The 25,081-nt window shown below is 35.9% G+C and overlaps 1 protein-coding gene across 2 annotated transcripts; it reads left to right on the top strand.

The window, feature by feature from the left end:
- The first annotated feature begins 1,731 nt into the window (after positions 1-1,731).
- Positions 1,732-16,828, top strand: LOC119788572 (annexin A4-like). 2 transcript variants are annotated; one of them, XM_038293070.1, is made up of 15 exons: positions 1,732-1,858; positions 5,156-5,401; positions 6,076-6,158; positions 6,952-7,161; positions 7,292-7,379; positions 10,687-10,781; positions 11,043-11,156; positions 11,294-11,384; positions 11,559-11,638; positions 11,748-11,804; positions 11,983-12,076; positions 15,146-15,241; positions 15,822-15,880; positions 15,982-16,104; positions 16,218-16,828. In XM_038293070.1, the coding sequence occupies exons 2-15, from the start codon at positions 5,158-5,160 to the stop codon at positions 16,275-16,277; spliced, it is 1,494 nt and encodes a 497-aa protein (XP_038148998.1). In that variant the 5' UTR covers positions 1,732-1,858; positions 5,156-5,157; the 3' UTR covers positions 16,278-16,828. The 2 variants fall into 2 exon arrangements, with proteins under 2 accessions (XP_038148998.1, XP_038148997.1); XM_038293069.1 differs by having other exon boundaries at positions 6,787-7,161.
- The last annotated feature ends 8,253 nt before the right edge of the window (positions 16,829-25,081 follow it).

Raw genomic sequence — 25,081 nt, 5'->3', positions numbered from 1 at the left:
AATGTCAGAAAGAAAACACGGTTCTCTAAATTCCTTTATACCAATATAAAACTTATTAAACACATATTTTCAATTAGGTAATTTATATTCTCTTGTCAAAATTACTTGGTAAGCTGTTCTAACATGTACAAATGTAAATTCCTAGTTGTGAAAAACAGAATACAAGCCTTCACTCTGGTTTATCCCACTGTAATTTCTCTAGACTACATCAAATTTACACATGCAGCCATAAGAATGATCATCATATTATTACAGATTTGTTGGTGTGAACTAGTAATTCAGGCAACATAATGGATGGTCGAAGAGTGCATAGTATTGTACTTTTACTTGAGTGAGTACTGCAGTTATAAAACAACAAGGCTTGTGTACAAACAGGAGGTGTGACTTTTTCATAAACTACAAGTGTATATATCTGATGAGTTTAAATGTTTAAAATAAGTCTGTTGTTAATTCAGGAAAGTTGCTCATAGTGGGTAATGAAGCCGGATATAATAGCAATACTTCTTTATAATATAACTCAAGTAAAAGTAGGTCCGGGTGATTAAATCTTCTGTTTTATTTTTGGAAAATCTGGATGTTTTTTCCTCCCACCAATCTGCTTCTGGGCTTCAATAGCGCAATGTTACATCAGTTCATCACTTTGTGTTTTTAAATGTGTTCCTATAAGTGATAAACCAGCTGACTGTGTTGTTAGGATAATTATCATTGAAGATGTGTGAGTTTGTTACACCCTGGTATGGGCTGCCTGTTGTGCATCAGAACTGACGTTTTAATCTAAATAGGATATCTGTTAACATCTGGTAACATTTAGTTTGTTATATCTGCATTGTTTTTTGCTTTGTTTTTTTTAAAGACTGTTTTAAAAGCATTTTCTCACATCTTGAATTTCATTGTCCATTAAATTAAGGGGATGATTGGAATAGCAGCTCGTTTTAAGTGATGTAGCCCAAGTCATTTGTTCCTTTTTCCTATGAAACATAAGGTGGAAAAATCGATTGATTAGATTATGTAGGAAAAAATTCAGTGACTAGATTTATAAGCATATTGGCAATAAAAGGTGTGTTTTGTTTTTAAGTTGTAAAAGTTATTTAAGTAAATACAGATGAGTAATACTGACCGTATCATTTTATCTGTTAACATGGTGACGTGATTGTTGTTTTGTCTCATGTGTTAAATTATTTTTTTTATAAACTTTATTAGGATATTCTTTATAATATACAAAAAAAGAACAATTTTCAGTTAACAGTCACAAGGGGTTTGAAAAAAATACAATAATAATAAATGAAAAATATCAAAAATAATAGTAATTATAAAAAAAAACTAAAGTAAAGTTACACATAGCAGCAGAAATACTTTGAATTTAGAGCATAAGGATAAACTTTCAATTGCTTTTTGTTATTGGAGGAGGACAATATAGAAAAATAAGTTTAAAAAGGAGATACATGAGGGCTTAATAATAGTTTTACATTTGTGGATATTAAGTTTGGCCAAGAGTAGCAAAAGATTACATAGGAAGAAATGGTCAGAAAGTTCTTTTTTAATTATATTTCCTGATTCCAGATAAAACATCCTTAAAATAAAATTTAAACTTGTCATAAATATTGTCCAGAATGAAGCGAAAAATATTTAGCCATAGTCCCTTTTATATTTAATCAAAAATGATTTTACTGGGTAACAATAGTGAATGTCTCATACGTTAATCATCAGTTCTTTATTATGGTGTCAGAGCTGCGTCACTGCAAAGCTGGGCGGGTCCCTTAAATGGAAAATGTGTCCCACCCATTAAAGTTAAACGCTTCTTAAATCAGCAGACAGGCAGCCATTCACACTCCAGGAAGAGAACAGACGCATACTGAAAGTAAGTACCTTAAACATTAGGTTACTTATCCAAATCTGTCTATATCATACCGATGGTACTCAACATTACGCAATATGGTGCGTAAAATTCTTTTTGCGCATTTTTCTTCCTTCTTTAATCTTCTCGGCGTTGCTGAGTTCCTGTAGCTGAGCCACGTACAGCGCTTTCCGTTGCTTCAGCTGTATTCATGCCAGAAGAAACCGCGGATCTGCTTTCCCCCCCCCCGTATTTTATGGCAAGCTAAAACACAACCAGGTTATAAGCTCGTAATATCCGACCAAGCTATAGGTTGAAGTAAATTCAGTGCGCTTGAGCTGCGGCTCTGATCAGGCATGAGGCTCATCTGATGATTAAGACAGGATGGGTTAGATCTGTTTGAACTTGAACAGTTTGTGCTTGGAAACCTTACACTGTTGAAAACTACTGACTCTGTGTGACTTTAAAAGCACCTACTGGACTTTAGCGAATGTATTATTTTTAGAAGCTATAAATAAACTTCCAAAAGTAGTTTTTGTTTCTCAAGCTGTGAAGGAGCAGAAGAGGAGACAGTCAGCCTTATCTCCCCTGCATAGAATGTGTGGATTTCCATGGATATCTTATTTGCTTTGAGGGCCTATTCAAAGTCGGTGTTAGATAGATGTTTCTTTAAGGGGAAATGCAAAAAGCTAAAGACTGCTTCCTCGAATGAGGTCAGTTTTCCCATATAAGGTTTTTTTTTTTTTTTATATAGTCCGCCCCAGGCTTCTCTTTCTGAATGTAACCATTAAAAAGCAAACATTTCCTGTAACCTTTAAGTGCAATATGTGTACTTTTTAGCTCCCAACATATGGAAATTCAGATTGCAGATACCTTTTAATATATATATATATATATATATATATATATATATATATATATATATATATATATATATATATATATATATATATATATATATATATATATATTATTAGGGGTGGGTATTGGCAAAGAAGTCATTAATCGATTCAAATCACGATTCACATGCCACGATGCGATTCTATCACGATGCATCATGAAACTTGAAATATTGCGATGCATTGCGATATTTTCACTGAACTCTGTAAGAAAAAGATACAGCCCTTACCAGTGGCTGACTGGCTGGATATGATCTGGATTGTGTCTTCAGTTGATACATAACTGAAAGCAACTGAATTCATACATAGCTGTATTTATTTCAACGACTTTTGGAGGTGTTGCCATGAAAACAAATACTGGACAGAAATATTACTATTACTGGCGTGGACACACTGACAAAAAGATCTTAGGATTCATCAAACTTAAAATAATAAAATAAGGATAATCAGTGCCGTTTACATGGCCTCAGTGGTCCTTTAAACCAATGAAACAAAAACATTCAAATGTATATTTAACCTTTTGCAAATGACGTGCATCATATCAATTTCGTTTTTACCTTCTTTGTTTTTAAAGCCAGAATGCATCCAAGCATCTGAATTGAAATGTGATGGAACCGCGGGCCGAATTTTCATAGCGTCCTCCATGATTTATTTCATATGACTCGTCTCAGTATCCCGCGGCCGGACATTCTTGTGACACAAAGCAGCGGGCGTCAACAGATCCGCAGCGACATCCGCTGGACTGGAAGTTGTATTCCACTTGGTTTGGCTGATGTGCGCCAACCATTCATGTATTTTATTTGTTCATTTTTTTTTATTTTTATAATCAATTCTTGCCTTCAAAAATCGATGCAGTAGATCACAAAAATTAGAATCGCGATGCATCGATATGACGATTATTTTGCACACCCTTAATATATATATATATATATATATATATATATATATATATATATATATATATATATATATATATATAATTATTATACATATATTATATATATATATATAATTATATATATAATTAATATATAGATAATATATATTATAATATATATTTATAATATATATATATAATATGTTAACAGACAGTGATGCTATATAAATATATATATATATATATATATATAGATAGATAGATAGATAGATAGATAGATATATAGATATATATATATCTCTATATATATACATATATATCTATATATATACAAAATACATGTAATTTATCACAGATGGTTTCCATTCAACTCATTCAATTTGTTGCCAAAAAACAACATCAAGTTCTCTTATTTTAATAATACATATAGTAATGGATGTTTTATATGTAGAATAGGATAGAGTAGAAAGTCCTTTTGTCCCATGTTGTCGGAAAATGTAGATTTCTCTTTTAATTATATATTAATTTATCCTATTTACTCACTATAAAAGTTTTCACTCAGTCTGTTTCACTTTCAAGGCTACACCATTATCTGCAGGATGGTGTTTGTAGACCAGACATAGCTTCTTCCCATAACAAACCAGATTCTTTCTCAAGGTTTATTCATAACATGTTACTGTTAACCGAAATGTCTGTAATTTGTTTTGACTCTGACTACTTTTCCATTGTTGTAAGTAAGGGGGAATGAACGCTGCTCATGCAAAACAGGGCAGAATGCTGTGCCATAAGGGCTGTATGATGAACTGTTCTCTCTTTGCAAAGATATGAATGAATGTGCCGACTGAGTGAAATCCATCGATCTCCGTTTCTAGGGTGAATAGTTGAATACTTTTTTTGTAATTACAATTTGAAACAATTTGAAATTGTAGAAAAGAGTTGAGAGCACAAATAAGTACTGTACTGTAAAGTGTTTTTACAATATAAATGCTCTGTATCTGGAGAGTACATTTTATACATATATATATTGTCGCTGTCGGGGAAAAAACTTGTAACTCCCATTTTGGACTTTTTTTTTTTCATAAATTGATACGATTAGTCAGTCCCCACGTGTGAACGTATGTTTTGGAAAATATTAACCAATTAAAAGTGTTGAAAAAAGGTTGGGACTTAATCTCGTTACTCCATTGGACTCTTCCGCTGTCGCTGTTTTTACAATTTCCTGTAAACTTTATGGTTTTGGACATACGAGGTTTCCGTCCGACAGCGACGATATATATATCTATCTATTTTAAAGCCTACATTTGTAATGTAAATGAGAATTCAATTACAGTATCTTAGCTTCAATAACTAAGATACTGTATAGTATCTTAGTTATTGAAACTTCAATAGTATCAATAGCTTACCGATCACAAATGGTCTCAATTCAGTCCGACTTAGCTTGAAATATTTTGTATGGTAGAAGTAATATATGCAGTTCTATATATAATATATGCACTTTTGCTTGTCAAACTATATTTGATAAGATATTAATTTCTGTGTTTAAAGCAATGAGCTACCCAGGATACCCCCCTCAGGCAGGAGCATACCCACCACAGCCTGGTTTCGGGCCTTCACAACCTGCTGGTTACCCACCTCAGCCAGGGGTTTACCCCCCCCAGGCAGGAGGCTACCCCCCTCAGCCAGGTAGCTACCCTCCCCAACCCAGTGCCTATCCTCCGCAGCCTGGAGCTTATCCTCCGCAGCCTGGAGCTTATCCTCCTCAGGCTGGAGCCTACCCACCACTGCCAACAGGTGAGCAAACATTCAAGGGTTTGTGACAATACAAACTTTTTTTTGTGTTGGCAGGAATTATTTATTTTCATATAAAAATATCTTACAATTATTTAAAAGTTAAAAAAGACTTTTATTATCCTTGTTTTGGATATTTGTTGAGCTAATTGATGTTTTTGCATTTTGGCAATTGCTAATTTTAGGTCAACATAACTTGTATAACTGCTTTTTAGAGGGTCATGACATAGTCATTAATAAAACTGCTGGTCATATCAAGCCAATTAACTATGGGCAATACCTTTATTTTTCCCATTAATACTTTCATCCAACTCAAATAGAAAGAAATATGTGTTTATTGGACAGTTTTATTGGCTTATGTTGCGTTTCCTTTCTGAAAGGATTTCTACATTGAGTTTGCAGACAACAAGAACCTCGAGACACGATACTTCGTTAATAATTAGAGTTTTTCCCTGAAAGCATGTGTATCCCTACTGTTGCTAAGAGATGTAAAGCTTTCATTCATTATTTGCATACACCTCCCATTCTCTGCCCAGCACTCCTTCATCAGGATGTTAAACAAATAGAACAGCAGTAAATCTACAGATAAAGGTCTCCATTCTGTGCCAATCTTTAAATGTGAATTTTTATCAGACCTTTTGCTGCACAACACATATCTTGTTTGCTTTCTAATGCAGGCTCATGGGGAGGAGGCCCCTCTGGTGGATACCCCTCTGCTGCTCCTGGCAGCTATCCTAACCCTGGATACAATGCAGGCATGGTAAGTTATCAATTAAATACAAGTTAAATAAGCTTATTTATTTAAATCAAACTGCAATGCACCATATTCAGATGATTGCATTAAGTATTGCAGTTAGACAGAGTTGCACAGCCTATAATGGAAACTGATGCTCTCACGTTTAACGGTAAGATTTCTTTACCTGAAGTACGCCTTTTTTAATGCTCAGCGGTGCAGTTTCCTTTTCAGCTTCTTTCTCTTATGCTACTGCATGAAAATCCGCCATGTGCTAAAGTCTCATGCATACCTACTCTTCCCAACAGCCTGACGCCACTTTTATATGTTCTATATTTTTTTTCTCATTGCTATGTCTGTTTTGTTTCTCATTTTCTGACGTTTTAAAGTGCCTTTCATGAGCATGGTCACACTTTAAATAACATTATTTGCCTCAATACCCAAGTAACTAGAAAAAAACTGGAGAAAAAATGTACTGTATTTTCCTTTTCTGAGATTGATATTAAGATAGAAGACATAAATATGTTAATGATGTCAGAAATGTGACTTCACTATTGGATGTACACCAAAACAAGATGTAAACTGCTGTTTATTCTCTGAACTGAATAACCCTAAGTTATCCAAACATTATTACTTTGGATGCCATCTTTCACAGGGCAACCAGATCTCTGCTGGCATGGGAGCATTTACTCCAAACCCATCTATTTTCCAAACATCGGCGGGTTACCCACCTGCATCAGGAGGGTACCCACCTGCCCCCCATGTGGGCGGAAACGGTTCCCTTTATCCTAACCCACAGTCATATGGCCTGTACCCACAGCCAGGAGGCACCATGCCCCAACAACAGGGCTACCCTGGGCAGCCTGGACAGATGATGCCTGGATACCCACAAGCACCTTCACCCAACCCACCCATGCCTGGCTTTGGAGGAGCACCAGCACCTATGCCAGGGTATCCGAATGTCCCATCACAGAATTCATCTATGCCAGCCTATGGAGGAGGAGCCATGCCAGTAGTCCCGCCTATTAGTGTAAGAAATGCTAAAGAAAAACTTTTCTTGGAAAATATAACGTCAATTTGTACTTTGTTCGTTTGTTGCATACTAACATAAATAAGATTTTTTTATTTTTATTGTGTTTGTTTCTATTGTTTTACATCAGAGAGGATTTAGAGGAACAATCAACGACTTCCCTGGAGCGGATCCACTGAAGGATGTGGAGGTTCTGAGGAAAGCTATGAAGGGCTTTGGTGAGTTTTCTTGGCCAAGTCCGTAATCACATTTTACTGAGTTAGCAGATATCTTCCAGTCTAAGCATTTATTTTTTGCTGGTTAATTTTCAGTGCATAAATATTTTTTTTACATACAGATTACAAAGTACAGTGGGGATCTTATATTGTAGTGTAGGAAGAACATTTCACAGATTGTTGGACTCAAAGCAGCTAAATCAGCACATACTGGATGTTTGGCATTCATCAACCTAAGTCTCTTCATAGTAAAAAAGATCAATTGCTTGTTATGACCGATGCAAAATACAATTTTTAACATTTAATGACACTATAATGACAGTAAGATAGTCTGAGTTCTGTTCAGATAACAAATAGTGGTTAGTATATATAGTTGTATATGTGTATGACTGAATGACTGGATTTAGTGTAAATAGTTTTGGGACTCTTGGACTTGATAAAGCTATGTCTAAGTACGGATTATTTACCATTTGTTTACGATTAAAGAACTAAGTGGTTGTAGCTTTGAGAAAGTTTGACATTGCTAGGTGATAGGGTTTACATTTAAAATAAGAAAAAAAACTATTGCCTTTTCTCATTTCAAGTTATCTTATTATCTTATTTTAAGAGTAAAAATACTCCATTGGAAAATCATCTTATTTACCTACTTAAATTAAGGGTTAATACACTTAAAGCTACAGTGTGTAATAATTACAGGGATATACAGTCAGAAATGTAATATATTATACATAACTATGTTATTTATCATCATCTACGAGCTCAGCCTCTGGGGAGGTGTTCATGTTGCTGCGGTCTGCAGTCTGGACGTTAGATATCGCTGAAAATTACACACTTAAGCTTTAATTCAAGAAATATTGACTTATTTCTAGGTTGCTTTTTTTTAACTGTACCCCTGGTTAAAATGAATGGGGATGGCTCACTATTCTCTGCAAATGTGACTGAATAGTTCTTATAGTTGGTCAGATTTACGCAGTAATTTGACAGGAATGTCATGAGTCTGAAGGAAGAGAGACAAAATGGCAATGTTCTACACTTTGGGAAAATTTATGTGAAATATCTAATTGAATTGGAAGGTAAACAGGTCAGGTTTGTTCCCATATAGAATTGTCCTTAAAACACACAGCACACATTTTATATATTTATAACAAGCAGGAAAGACACGCACACAAGAAGTTAGTTGCTCATGGTAGAATCTCTGGAGTAGAGGGAAGAGAAGTGAACAGTGAACTTGTTTATGCTGGAGAAATTCCAGGTTCATAGATAAGGGGATAATTGGTGTAAATTTCATAAAATTAGACAATTTTTGGGTTCAAAGATAGAGAGGGTGGACATCTTGGCAGCCTCAGAATCAGGCTTGCCAAAACAAAATGCATCGCCTGGTTACTTGGAGGATTAAGGCACATTCTGATGATATTACATTTTCTAACTAAACACAGATTTAACCAAATCTCAGCAAGACAACATCTTCAAAACAAAACAGTGATTCCCCCTTTAATCATATAAGGTAAAAGGGTAACTGATGAAGTAGTAAGGCTTCCTTTAAGTGAATCAACTTTGAGTTTTTAAAGGGCACCATAATACTTTATTTTTCATTGATATACTGCATTAAGAAGTTTAATGATGCATAAATATTAAAACTTTCAAATCTAGGCATTAATCAAAAAATGATGTTCAGAAATTATTTTATAAATGTCCTTCCTTACTAGAACAGACAAGTATTGAAGTAGTCAGTGCACTCCACACATCTTTGTATTATTATTTGTATTATTTATTATAAATTCGTTTTTTTCTTTTGTTTTATTTATTTTTTTGCTCCAATTTTGTTTTTAAAGATTTTAATGTGCAATTAAACAAATTCTTCTGTGAAAGTCCTGCTGCGTAAATGCAGTTATGCTGTTCATATGCGATCACCAAAATCTGGATTTTAATCTTTAACATGTGCTAAATATATTTTGTTTCTGACCGATATTCACCCGAAGACAAACTGACATACAGTATTACACCTAATTTAATAGGTTTCTGTGACACAGTGCTTTAAATATTACTCTGATAAACCACTGAGCTTATTCCCTTTACAGTGTGACTTTATAACATTCGACTCAGATGATTCAAAAAAGGTTTTAAAACTAAAATGCCTTTTATTAATCTGCTGGACAACGAGGAATGGATAAGAAGCATGTTTTTGGGAATTTATTTAAAAATTGCCTTGGTGTGGCTACATATTATTTAGGAAAAACTCAGTGATGTGGGAATGCACAGCTAAGCAGAACGCCAGTAGTGTATCACAGGCATCAGCTGCTGGAAGTTCCAGCAGCGTAGATCAGCTGTCGTCAGCAAAGTGTCCATTGCATCCTCTGTGCAGCTTAAAGATATAGTGAAGGATGTTCTTTTTCTGGGTGGATCATCAAAATAAGTGGTCCTCCTAATTTTCAATCATTCTGGTGATATATATAAGTAAGGCCTTCCTACGTACTCATCCCCATTTTCACTTACCGGTGGTGAGTCTGACATAGGGGAAAAATTGCAAAACTTCTTTTATAAAGTAAGCTTGTATGAGCGATGCAAACAGCAACTTTTAAACAGAGCGTGCACGAGGAGAAATGGGCTCCAGCATGATCTTTATTGCTTTTAATAGGCATTCCCTCTGTAGTTGCCCAGATGCTTTCAAGCATAAGGCGATACCTGTTGGAAAGGAAAACATGACAGAGCAAAAGGCTCTTGAAAGGTTGCTGTACCTTCAGAAAATACAATCACCCGAGCAGACATTGGTTCCAAAGCTTTGAAGCCAGGACAAGTAGTGAACTAAAATGGTAATGACCTATAAGGATCAAGTTATACTGGATGATCAATGGATACATGAGAGGTTGCAGCAAAACTGGTACAAGAACATTTTGTGAGATCTTAGCTAATCAGCGTCCAGCCTAGAGAGCATGTAGCTCCAGAAGTTTCAACTGCACTTTCTAGAGGGGAAAATAATGAGGTGTGGAAATGTCCGGAGAGACCCACCACTTCATTGATATTCTCACAGATTCTGTTAAATTAGTCGATAGACATTTTGTTATGTGTTTAAGAACAGAAACTTGCAAGAAACGACCTCAGCTTCCGTTTCTGCATTTCGGCCCTCTTCAAATTTCCACTCAACCTTATAAAACCAAATACTCACATTACTTTTGCAATGTATTTAGTGCTTTTTTAAGCTTGGAATTACAGATGTAGTGTAGAGGTTATTTAAATATAGAATAATAAAAACCATAAGGCCACTTTTTTGTCTGCTCTGTGCCTAAGGCTTCATTTGGAATTGCCTTTTCAGGAACCGATGAACAAGCCATTATTGAGCTACTGGGCAGTCGCTCCGTTAAACAGAGAGTACCTTTACTCCGGGCCTACAAAACATCCTATGGGAAGGTAATTTTACTGTCAAGGGTTATTATTATGGGACTTTTTTCTTTTATTTAATTTTTTGTGTACATTACATACTTTTTGATTTTGGAATAGACTCCTGTAAAAAAATGGGGGTAACACTGTTTGAAAATATTTTAAAAAGCATGGATCAATGTCCATTCCATTGATATAAATGCCAAGCAGACTTTTGGTGCCAACAATAAACTCATGTGGGGAACAGATGACCTTAAAAGTCATTGTAAATTATTCCAACCTCTTGTCCAGGATCTACTTAAAGATCTGCATTCAGAACTTTCCGGAGACTTCAGGAACCTGGTCAAGGCCATGTTGAAAAGCCCCGCAGAGTTGGACGCCTCTGAACTCCACGATGCAATGAAGGCAAGTGCTCAGAAAAAGACAGAGACAAGAAAGTGATTCCATGAGTTGCAGATGTGAACATCTCTGCAACAGATGCACAAAGCAGATATAGGGATAAACTGTAAAATGATAGATGTACTCTGCTTTCCTCCTCACAGGGAGCTGGAACTGATGAAGCCTGCCTGATAGAGGTCTTGTCCTCGCGCTCCAATGCTGAGATCAAGGAAATAAACCGAGTTTACAAAGAAAGTAAGATGGACTATAAATATGCAGCTACTTACTCTACTCTACTTACTCTATTAGTAAACGTAATTAAAAAAATAACATGATGGGTGATCAACAGGATAATTTCAAGTCTTTGTTGAAAGTTATAGCTACTAGTCCTAAATTGTTTGTATTAATTTTCCTAATGAAATTTTTCAGCCTATAAGAAATCTTTGGAAGATTCCATTAAAAGTGATACCTCAGGCCACTTCCGCCGCCTCCTGATCTCTCTGGCTCAGGTACAGCAGCGTTGAAAATTACTTCCGCTTAGTATCTCAAAAACCACTGCAGTTCCTGTTTTCCCAGCTGTGATAAATCCAATGGGTATTGCTGTTTTGCATCTTGCAGGGTAATCGAGATGAAAGGGAAAATGTTGATGTCTCCCTGGCTAAACAAGACGCTCAGGTAAATTCTGATCTTATGTTGGAAATAATTAGTTTGTAAACGACATGAAATTGCTTATTTGCACTTTTTTTTTTAAAGATCAGCTTGGTTAAGGCCTTGCTGAATGGCCAGCAATACCATTTGTAAAGATATAATTATAAATACAAATGCATTTTTTGTTGTTTTTTTTACCCTGCAGGCACTGTATGCTGCTGGAGAGAATAAACTTGGCACAGATGAGTCCAAATTTAATGCCATTTTATGTGCAAGAAGCAGAGCCCATCTCAGAACAGGTAAAAACAAAGCACCTATAAGAATGTGGTACTTTTTAAAACCTTCAATAGCTCCATTTACACCACCCTTTTGAAACCGGTCCGAGCACGGTAACCGAGATAACTGAGTGTAATGGCTCTCAAAACTGAACAGCCGAACTGCGCTAACATGGTACTAGTTCACTAGTAGGGCTCGGGGCGGTTCAGCTCTGGCTCGGTTCTCAGATAACAAAGAGGGCATGAGCAGACCGCGTCATCTCCTTATAGTCAGCCTCCGTAATCACGGAATGTCAGACATTCATAAAAATACTAGCTTTCCTACCATGCTACACGGTTTCTAGTAATGATTCTGCTTAGCAATGTGATGATCCTCAACTCCTCTCGCGTTCCCTGCATCTGTTAGCCCAGATTAGACTATTGTTTGTCGTTTTCACTTCCCAAGTGCCGACCTTGTTGAGTAAATTCACCAACTGCTGCATTCTTTTCCTGACTCTCTGCAAACAACAAAATATCACAAATATAACCAGACTACCTAAATGTTACTGGCACCGCCATGTTAATTGGCTTTTTTTACCTCTATATAGCAGTAGTACCGTAGATCGTCACTAGGAGACGAGGAACCGTGCTAGCGTGGTGTGTAAATGGTCGTAAGGAACAGAACTCGGCACGGTTAACTAATGAAAGCTCGGGTAAATGTGTTTTATTGAGATACCCCCATTTAATCTGAGATCATAAAATATATTTTAATGCAAATTTGATTGTTATTTCAAGAACAGCGGCAAGAAGAAACTCTTAAGAGGTCTATAGTTCATGACAAGCCATGTAGGGGGCAAAGCAACATGTTACATCATGTGTGACATGATGTAATGTCTGATCAGATACAATATGCAAAATGCTATTACCCTGAATAACCATCAGTAGGGGTCATCATGGTGATGGCAGCATCATACTGTGGGTACCGGTTTTGCGTATGCTTTTTATTAGTGTAAGGCAAAGCTGGTTAGAGTAAATTAAGAAAAATAGAAGCTTAAAAAGAATCCTCTAGAACGGTTCCTATATAGGTCTTTTTTTCAGGCACGCACCTTCTGTGTCCCAACCGGGTTAATGCACCCCCAGTCCCCCACAACATAAAAAAAATGGTGGCAGGTTTATCCATGCTCAAATAACAAGAACACACATGATAACAACAACTACTTCAAAAAAAATGCAGTTAAAATCACCTCCATCATCATAAGAATTGTTATAGAAACAAAATTAGAACAGAATTTGAATGAAATTGCACAACAGTTAGTTAGACACAACATCTGAAATGGGATCCTGAAGATTTTCAGGTGCTGCGAGAGAAAGAAGGAGGCACTCAGATCAGTTAAAACTCCACGGAGAACCTTAAATGTCTCTAAAGGTGGATTCACAGACTAAACTCTGATGATCCACCTGTGTGCGTTTTCTCATTTTGTTTGTCATTTACCTGCTTTTAAAATCTAAATCTGACTCATAATCAGTTAATCTGATTTGTGTCCGAAGAGAAGAGAGAGAACATTGGTTTAGAGGCATAGAGTAACAATAACAGAGTGAGAGTACCGGCCTGGATAAAGCTGTTAATAATCAGATTAATAAAAACTTATTTCCTGATTGTTTCACAGTGATTGCATTCAGTAGGCTAGGCATACTCTTGACAACACCACCATCAGTTTTGCTGTTCCTGTCGTCTATAGTATATCTTAAAATTAAGCGTAAAAAAAAAAAAATTCCAATTAAATACATTTTCCTGTGATTTTTTTGAAATATATCTATTAAAATGAATTTATTTATTTATTTTATTTTTTTTATTTTTTTTTTACAAAGGAAATGTTTATTTACACTCCTTTATTGTCATTGTGCAATTATCAGACCGCCATTACCTGACAGAAGTCTAGTGGCTGAGCTGAATGTTTACTTTCCTGCTGAACAATAAATCTAAACAGATACTGGAAGCTATGGTTGACTGATTAGTAAATTGAGACCGCATGGCTCAGTGTCACGTATGTTTTACATGTTGCCTTGATTCAGCACACCTAAATCCAATAAATGCTTCCTCAGCTGGTCTCTGTTAGCTGGGTTACATCCTCAGAATATTGGTTTGTTAGAATGGTGTGTACCATAAACCCCCCATTAAAATGCATTGAATTATGTAGTTAAGTGGGAAAAAATATATATGAAAAACCTTCCAGCATTCTTATCACTGAAACATGAACCAATTCAAAATTTAAAGCATAAGAACTTTTAAAATTGAGCAGACTTCTTATTAAAAAAGAGGTTGCATTCTTTGGTCAAAATTGATCAATAATAGTGTGCAGCCCTCATTCCAAGCCTGTGGAGCAACAGGGGAGCTAAAGTTTAGAGATAAGGAGCTACTATGCTGCAACTTCTTAATTCATCCCTTTTCCAGGGATCCAGCTCAAACAAAGGGCTGGGTGGCAGGCCTCTGCTGGTCTGAATGACATGCTGAGGAGGGACTTCAGGTGTCATGGAGGAGAGATACGTCAAATAGATGCAGGACAGTAGCTCTGGAGGCAGCCCGAGCTGTGGAGCATTCCTTCTCTCTCCATGATAGGGTGCCATTCTGACAGATAGAAAAAAAACATTTGACTGTTAAATATTATCAGTAATTAAGTCATAGTTCCATGAGTCATGCTTTGTGTGGATCAGGGCTGATTAGAACTCTCATCTGATGCCACAGGCCGCCTGTAAATATGAGTCATTTCATTATTGCCATTTATCTGTCAAAAATCTTGTCTCCATGACGTCTTGGTGTTACCATAGCCTCATTTCTCTGATTCTAAAGTAGAGGTTATGTTCAATGTAACAAAATTGGAAGTTTTAATTTATATCTGTAGGCCCTGGAAAATAAAAACGAAGATGGAAAGTTATATTTTTAATTGGCATATAGACTAGATTCTTAATAAAGATGCTCTAAAAGTACAGCTACAGACAAGGGGGACATGATGCACAAAGAGCCACATATAATTGCTTTATAATCATAAAAATGAATGTGTTTAGATGTCTTATCTCTCCATTTTAATGCCTGGTGTGTGTGTTTTGTGTGTGTAGTGTTTCATGAATACCAGAAGATGTGTGGCAGAGATATTGAGAGCAGTATCAGCAGAGAGATGTCTGGAGACCTTGAAAGTGGCATGTTGGCACTAGGTAAGAACAATGCATTTCAACAGGTTCTGTCTTTTCAGCATTGAATATAGGCAGTACAGCTAATGTTTCCTCTGTGATGATCAGATATAAATATCTTAACATGTTTCTGTGTTCTGTCAAGATGGCTAAATTAATTTTTATCACAATTCTTTAACTACTTTTTATATACTAATCACTTTGATCTGTTTTCTTTCTGAAAATGCCAGCATTTCTTAAGGTTATGGTACAGTAACGTTTTGACATTTTGTATTGAAATCACACTCTTTCCATTTTATGCACTGCTGTATTGGTTTGTTTCATTTTACTTTACTGGTGTCCCTGTATTTTAATTTCATGTTTTAAGAGATTCCAAGGTCAAAGCTACACAGTCCCTCAGGGGAACGTTTAACGTCTTAGATGCATGTTTTTCATTCGGTGCCTTAAAGAAGCATCATCATTCTCTCTGTGGTGTTTCACCTATTAGTTTCACCTATTAGTTAGGTATTTTGCTGTTTGTTGTGTGATGCATTTTTGTGTTTTTAAAGTCTTGGTATATGTTAGTGAATTTTTTATTTCTATTAACCGATCTGTCCATCCACAGTGAAGTGTATTAAAAACACACCAGGCTACTTTGCATGGAGGCTTTACAAGTCCATGAAGGTAAAAAAAATATATACCGGTATATATATACTGTCCCTACGTATTTATGTATATTTTGTGCAAATATCTCTCTAAATATCTATATGTTATGATACCTGTAGGGACTTGGGACTAAAGACAGAACCCTGATCCGGATCATGATCTCCCGTTCAGAGGTCGACCTGCTGGATATTCGTCAGGAATATGTGAAGAACTATGGAAAATCACTGTACACGCATATCCATGTAATTATGTTTTATCACTCAGAAGTATTGCTTAATATTGTTTACATTTAAAAAAACGCCATCATTTTGCTAGATGCATGTCGAAATTAAGTTTTTATACTTTTAATTTACAGGGCGACACATCAGGAGACTACAGGAAACTGCTTCTAAAGCTGTGCGGTGGCAACGACTGAAATGGAGAGGTTTTCTGCTACAAAATATGAGACTTTTTTTTTAATGAATATTAGGTTTCTAGCTTTTCTGTATTACTTATACCCAAACTATAAACATGTACAGCATGCCAATGCTTCTAATTTTACGTTTACATACTTGCACCTGCCATAAGTTGTTTTTCTCTGTGCTGAATTTATATTTTTTTATTTGCCATATATCTACAGGAGTTTAAAATTGTTTATTGCATATATCAAATGTATATTTTAAAAGCTGGCATCTATTATAATAGTATTATACTATAAATTTTTTTTGCAGATTTGATGTCAAAAGAGATTTTAAAAGGTTGTCACCTGGTTTATTAATGTGCAGGAATGCTGAAGTACCAAAATAGCAGAGAATGTGAGCAAGTGCATAATCTAAAAGTTTGACTGCAGTTACATTTTATCTTTGTTTACCATAAATGTGCTGTGTTTGCAACGGATATTTCAGTTTGTTTTCTATGTGCCTGTTTTTTGTTTCTTTTAATAACTCAGCATGCCAGTTAATAAACTGCAAGTAAAGAAAACATAAAGAGAGTCAGTTCTGTAAATGATTGGCTTACCAAATGCAAAACGTTCATTAAGGGAAAGAAATCAGTTCAGATCATGGGAAAGTTACTCTATGCGCAAATCTTGAATTTCCAAGTTAACCTTGAACGATTAAACACAATAAATGCAGGAAATACAGGATTCAAAACAAACTCTGCTTTTAAATGCAAAACAAAAACAATGTGTAACAGGGAATATTAATCGACGGCTAACCAACGACAGCTTTGGAGTTTCAATGAACTGTGTTTAAATCTTCAAAATAAAGCTTTAAAGTTGCAGACATTTCCAAGGCTACTTAATTCTCATGCCAGCAGAGGGCAGTAAAGCCATTTTTAAACTCCTATAATCTCCATAAAATTATATTTTCCATCCTTCAGATCTTATATGGACCACTCCATGTTGGTTATATATCAGTGATTGTGAACAAAGGTTGACATTTTTACAAGTAAGAAGGGGATTACTTTTTTTTTTATGAACTACATGAAAAAAAACTTTTAAGATCAATGCCAAAAACACAAATTATTTTACTTAAATACCTCATATTTTGCTCAATAACAACAAAAATGCCTTGTGTCATATACGGCTAACTTGTGGGGCTGCTTATATAACTGACATTAAAAAAAAAAAAAATCCTGTTTACTTCTCTTAAAATGCTGTTAAACACACCTGGCTGTAAAGACGTGGGCTATGGCTGGCTGCCTGTAATAGGGTGGAGGAGGACACTACACTACAGTCAATAATGTGGAGGTAGGAGGGCAGTGATGGCAGCTATAAAACAACTCTGGCACATTAAACAAAGCCAACATGGAAGAGCGCTTCCAAAGCAAGTCAAAGGGGGGGGGGGGGAAGCCTTTGAAATTGTTGGTAAAATGAGGGCGTGGTTACCTCAATTAATAGAAAGAGAATTTAATAATGTCATGACCAAAATTACCAAAGTGTTTTCAGGTGTACAGATTGCTTAATTCAGTCAGCAGTTATCTAAATTAATATAAACAGTCAAAAGGTTTGAGCTATCATTAAGAAAATAATTTTAAATATTTTTGTTGTTGTGAAGTTAATATAAATTACTCAAAGCGTAAAAGTATTTTCAATATTTTTGGCATGGTGTTGGAGTTGCCTTATGGCTGACAAGTCGGCCCTAAGAGGATGATGAGGGACGAGGGTCATTCAGGACCACCCCACAAAACCATGGACAGACATTACACACATATACACTCACTGGTCACATTGCTTTTGTTAACACAAATAATAAATTCACCAGTCATAAGCAATCGACAGCAAGACTATATTCTGGACTTTAAAAAGAGTATCAGCATGGTAAAGAATGCACATTGAACTGACTTGGAATGTAGTGTGGTTGTTTTTGCTGGATTAGTTTGAGTAATTTTAGAAAATGAAGAAAAAGAAGAAAAAAAACAAACATCCAATGAGATTCAATTGTGTATGGATCTAGAAGAATCTCAATATTCACAAACTCACATATATGACCCACACAAGCACAGGATAACAAGCAAACGTGCGTATAATGATTCAAACTAGCACAAATTAAATGTATACATTCACAAAAAAAGATTTAGAAAAGTATTTGTGATGCATACACAATTATATCTTGTTTTATGGTAGTCTTTGAACTCCATTTGTGTTTGGATTTTTGACACCCATATGACGTGACTCGACAAATGCGTTTTTTTTAAACAAGCTATGATTTGCAATAAAATAGGTAACTTGCTTGTTTTAGTCATTCACAAGAACGTATACAACATGGGCAATAATTTTGTCATAAGCATTTCCCTGGAAGAGTAGGACCTCGCTACATCTCCTGCTGTCAGCTCTCTTTGCTCCTAAGTGGGGTACAGTCCTTGTAATGTAGTTTGGTCAAAGATCAGAAAGGTGAATAAAAAACAGATTCAGCCACAGGTACAGATTCCTCTGATGTCTTTTTATTTGGCAAGTTTCACTCTGACAGCCATCTCCCTGAGCTTCCAAGAACTCAGTGTTTGTATAACCAATTGGCAACACACCTGCACGTGAGTGGACCAAGCCACAATTTAACAGGTAGAAAAAAAAGAATAAAATTATTAATCTAATTTACAAACACATCTACATAATGAAAGAGTCTGCAAAATAAACAATGTGATACAAGACAATTCAAAAAGTTACTTTAAAGAATAACAAACAAAGCATTGCTCCAAAGGAAACCCTCTAAACGGAAGAACCCAGCAAGGTAATCAATGACATCATCTAGACAATTTAGCAGGAAATACCGGGAAAAACAATGGTGAGTAAAAAGGAAAACAAATACCATGAATATACTTTGAAACAAAATACACAATTTCAACCAATAATTCAGAAGTAGTAGCTTTAACCTAAACATATAAATAGATGGAAACTGCAACATAATGCTAACACAGACACACCCTGGATAGTAAGTGAAGCAAAGTTGCAAATGAATGTTTAAATTTAAGCATTATGAATCAGAAATAACAATAAGGGACAAGTGGTGAACACAAACTGAACCACTTTGTCACAGTCCTCACATTCTGTCTGGCTTTAGGATAGGTTTAGATCTGAGCCAGAGCTGGGAGAGGTGGGAGGTGGCTCTACGCAAGGCACAATCTAGAACGGTCCAGAGCTTAACTCTGAAACTAATGTAGGGTGGACTATTAATGTATGATTTAACAATTCCTTTAAGAGCTAAATTGAAATGACTTTTTTAAAAGCCCCCGACAAACCTCTCTATAGCATGTTCTTTTTTATGTGTTCCTGATTAGTATTTAATACAATGTTATAAAACATGAGCTGCAGAGTGTAGAAGTGGGTAGCACTACTGCATCGCAGCAGGAAGGTTCCGGGTTTGATTCCCGGGCCGGGTTCTTTCTGCATGGAGTTTGCATGTTCTCCCTGTGCATGGGTTCTCACCGGGTACTCCGGCTTCCTCCCACATGCCAAAACATGACTGTTAGGTTAATTGGCTTCTCTATACTCTCCTTAGGTGTGAGAGTGTGCATGAATGGTTGTTTGTCCTGTTTGTCTCTGTGTTGCCCTGCAATAGACTGGCGACCTGTCCAGGGTGTACACCGCCTCTCAACCATTGACAGCTAGAGTTAGGCACTAGCAACCCTCTTGATCCCGCTTGGGATAAGCGTGATGGAAAATGGATGGATGGTTATAAAACATTATATATTAAAAACTTGAATCAACAGTAAATTATTTAGATTTCTTTAAACAATAAAACAAAACACAAAAAGCAACAGCTGGAATAGGGTAAAGCATACTAATATGGTATGATATGTGGTCAGTCGTCATCTCTTTCTGCTTGGTGCAGCAACATCCTACTTTTTCATGTAACATCCTACTTTTTATATCACAAAATCTTTGTCCATGTGGTATACATTCTTGAGTTTGGTTGAAACATTCAAATTACCTAATTGGCTGTAGTTAGCTTGTTAAAAAAATGCATTTGTGCTTTGAGTCACATCAGGTGAGTCTCAAAAATTCAAACACACAAATGCAATGAGACCATTGGTAGTATATAAATCAAGAAATAAATGTGTATACATCACAAATACTTGAATCCGGTGAATATGTACATTTTATGAGCTTGTTTGAGTAATTATGTCCATGTGTGGATCACATATGTGTGTAAAGCAAAACATGTACAAAACATGTCAAAGCAGATGGCAACATTAGACCACAGGGTCTGGATATCTACAGGACATGTATGGCTACAGATCGTCTGGGTTCACTAGAACTGGACTTTAGTATGGAATTATAAATAGAAAAATATTTATTGAGGATTTCAGAGGCTATATTCTAACGACAGGGTGAGAATTCTGCTAAAACAAGATGAAAACATGAAACATCCTGCCTTTTATCAGTGGTTTTAATTGTGGCGGGAGTGTAATGGTATGAGAGCTCATGCCTTTTTGACCACCTTGCAGCCATTAGCTTATGGCTACAGACCAGCAAGAGAACTCACCGCATCACAGAGCTCAAATTGTTTCAAACTGGATTCCTAAGCATGTGAGCGGGTTAATTTTACTCCAGTGGCCTATGAAGTAACCATATCTTAATCCATTACTGTACTTTTGGGATGCGGAATGGCGGATTAGTATTACTGATGTTCAGCTAATAAATCTGAAGTCCCTTTGCTTCACTATCTAAGGTTTCACTATCTCTATCTAAGGCTGTTTCCAAAACCCTGAAATGATTTCCTGAGGGAAAAGTTAAGGTTTTGAATTTGTCAGAACCAGAAACTTACAAGGACTGTTTAGGGTTAGGGTTTGATAAAAAGATGCAATATAATCTGACAGTGTTGGAGACTGGATTGGAAGAGTGAACAAATGTTGCCAGGACAAGATGTGGCATGCTGATTCACCCTCACAGAAGAAGACTGAATGCTGAGTCTGGACCAGTTATAAAACCAGGTCACTGCAGCTTTTACTACCTTTTTCCCCTCTATTGTTTGAATTTAATAGAGCAAAAAAAAAGATCTTAGAAAAAAAGGTAAAATGATTTATAAAGATTTGAAATAATCTATGATGGCTCTATATTGTCCCATTACAGAAACATTTTAACACGAATTAGACTTTTGAGAGCCACAATACATTCCGAAATGTACTGAACTTTAACAGAGCATATATTATGTGACTTTAATAACCACTACAGTGATTATTTAGTATCTTGTAATCTTTTAAATGGAATCTTAATGTACTTCTTTTATTATTTAACAATGAAACCCTTGGATTAAATGCAATGGGGAATTTTACTGGAGCATATAAGATATATCCTGGGGCATGTACCATAAAATGGATCTACCTCCGTCCAGGACTTGTTTCGAGGCTGTGCAGGAAAAGCACACTGAACAGAGACTCCTCACTCTGTTAAAGTTTTGAACAGCAGTCATCAAAAGTATACAGCTAAATCAAAAGCAGAAGCAAAGTAGTTGAACATCTTAGTGCCTTAAGCTGTTATAATTTGAGCTCCAGCTGAGATTATGAATTTATTTCATTGCACTTAATTTGTGCAATTTAAGTTTGTTGTCATTTAAGTTTTACTTAATGGATCTATTGCAAAGTGACTTTTTTTTGTTTTATTAAATGACAAAAAGATGAATAAGTTTTAAAACATGTTGCTTTTTTTTAAGAGTTACATTTTGTGTAAATCCCTTTATTTTCCCTCTGCATTTAACCCAACCCCTTGGGGAGCAGTGGGCTGCCACTGTTGGCGCCTGGAGAGCAGTATGGGGTTAAGGGTCTTGCTTAAGGACCCAGAGCGGCAGTCTGTGGAAATGAGTGGGACTATAGCTCAGAACCTCTAACCCAAATGCAATGCTCTAACCACTAGGTCATAACTCCCCAGATTTTATCATTTGTACCATTGTATTCCAGTTGTATTTAGTCATTTTTGGTTTTAGCTAAAATTCACTGTGTCCTTTGCTCTGTTCTTAGAAATGTCGCAGTGTTTTGCATATTGTTTCTGAGTGTCGTCTATTAGACATACTGGTTCTGATTTTAAAACCAAATCATTAAGGCTTTGAGCTTTTTCCAAATGGCATGAGCAAATGTTATCCTCCCTTTTTCACTGCTTTTGTTAAAAGTTGTAAGCACTCAACATATTGGGATTGTATCATCCCCTGCTTTCTGGCAGGATTTGAATAAAACTGATACATTCCTGTGATGCAGTGAGTAAAAGAGTGTGAAAAAAGAGTGAACACTGCAGTAATTGTTTTGCCACCCTTGGCTTTGACAGCTTCAGCTGAATCTCTACTCCAGTTTGAAACAAAAAATTATCTTTAAAATGCAGGGATTTTTTTCCTTTGAGGCCATTGGTCTAGGATAAGTGACGGATACCCTTGCTGACAGTCTCTTCAATAAAGGATTAGGCTATTATCTCCCCTGCTCAAAGACTGACTGATAAACAAATATTTGAAACTATATTGCAATGAATAGTCAGACAGCCAGAAAGACCTCTTTAGCTGTCTGAATAATAAACACATTCATACCCTGGAGATAAAAAGCATCAAGCCTGCCCTCTATTCACATAAGCATCCTCACAGAGAGGATGCAGACACAATTGTCCAATCTGTGTCAGCAGAAGGGACTCGCTTCCCTTTGATATGAATGAATCGTAATTAATTTTTCATCCAAATGGAAGGCACATGGTGCACAAGCTTTGCTGCCATGAGGGCAGAGAGATGGAGAGGGGAGGAGGGGAACGAGCTGCAGATGTCACAATGAGATTCACTGCATGCATGAATAAGGTCACGGTTTGAGAGGTATGCCTGCAGTTCCCTGCCTCTGTGCCAACAATCTCTGTTTAGCTGTAGACTGGGAAGCAGGGCGCATCTATCGTCATCACACTGTTTCACAAATCCTCCCCAAATACACATTTCATTTGTCATCCTCATATATAGCTGGGCTGTTGATAAACGGCGTGCCGCCCTCATATCTTATCCCTTCATAGAGACAGAGCACTTTATGGAATTGGTTGCAGCTCAGAAGGTGTATAAGCCTGTAGCTACAGCAGCAGTGTTATGCAAGGAATGAATAAATCCTTAATTTTTCATATTATATAGATATATTATAATAATTTTCATCAAATAAGACACTTAATGTGATCAGAAAGCTGATTCAATGTGGCTCTGTTGGTTTAATCTTTCATTGTTTTGGGGCCGCTTACTATAACTGACAATTTGAACAATTGCACAGTAGTTGTAATACTGGCCTTTCAAAACATCAATGCAAGTTATGTTACATAATAAATTTACTGACTCAAAGCAGGGACTCTCAGCTTTAATTAAACTGCTTTCACATCCCAGCTAAAAGAGGATGCAGCTCTTCAGGGAAGCTGAGCCCTATTTTTCTAGGATTGAAATGTGACCGTGCTACTCACTGAGAGTAACCTCTCTCATGCTGAAGAGTGGCTCTATATATCTTAAGTTATTTCTTCTAATAAAATGGTGGGATTAGATTGCAAAGTCTTGATTTAATCCTTTGGGGGAAAAAAGTAACATCATGACTCCTCAAGACACAAATCAAATAGTTATGGAATCAGTTTTAACCATGAAAACAGGCCAATACTTTATTATGTTTTGAGTAAAATGATAACGTTATTTTTCTTAAGGAGAGTAAGGTTGTTGTTTTTTTTCCCCCAGTGTTGGAAAAAAAAGATTTCGTTTAAAAAAAACAACAATATCTTCATGTTGATTATTTCAAATAATTTTAAAGGGATGCCAGAGGAAGTTTTAGAGGACTGAATTTTCAGTTTGCGATCTAATGTGCTCTGCCTCCCCCACCTGTTGCTGTTTACTGCCACACAGCTGGCTGAATGATCCTACTTAGTTTATTAGTTGAATATGCTTACATGCCAACTAAACAGGATTAGGCAATTATGTTTTTCACACAACAGATCAAAGCACATGTATACAAATAGATTTTAGCACCTTTATCATATTTCTTTCTTTAAAAAACAAGCAATTTTTCTGTTGAACTGCATAGAATATATGTTTCAAACCTGTATGTCAAATTAGATTGTCTTTATTTATCTTTAATATCACAAAAACATTATTTTTTAACAGGGGTATAGTTGGTTTATTTAATTATCATTGTTAGTCCCTACCACAGTTAAGACTAAAAAACCTAAAAGACACGAATAGGTAATAAAAAAAACAGAAAACAAACAAAAAAAATAATGAGAACAAGTTTATCCTTATAATGATTTTAAAGAAATTAAGAGCAGATAAAAAACAATCTACATTTCTTTCATGAAGTCAACACATCTATTCATTGTAATGTAATGTCATTAATGATTTATTTATGTATTAATTAAGTTTCATTTAAAAACCTTTCATGATCACCAGTAAGTTATTCCAGCAGGCATCGTTTTTTCATATGAAATGACTCTGTACAAAGTTTTTCTGATGGAATTAGGCATGGGCTGGTGTAAACAAAACCAATTTGTACACCTTTAAAGGCCATTGTATTTATCACTACAGTCAAAAAAAATAAATAAACCCCAACAAAACAAGTTATTTAGTAAGCATTTTCAAACTTAACCCAGCTGACTTCTATAATGGTAAGCTAATAACAGCGTAGTAGCATGTTTACTTTAGAAAATTGTTTGGTAGGCTATAGGGTAAATAAATCCATGAAATATTCTATGACATCCTTTCTTGCTTGTGATCTAACGGACGCAATCTGTTTTTTGTTTTTTTTCCCCCATGGTTCACATAATTG

Source organism: Cyprinodon tularosa, unplaced genomic scaffold (assembly GCF_016077235.1).
Source record: "Cyprinodon tularosa strain WSP-4 unplaced genomic scaffold, ASM1607723v1 ctg32, whole genome shotgun sequence".
NCBI lineage: Eukaryota > Metazoa > Chordata > Actinopteri > Cyprinodontiformes > Cyprinodontidae > Cyprinodon > Cyprinodon tularosa.
This window is presented reverse-complemented; position numbering and strand designations above follow the sequence as displayed.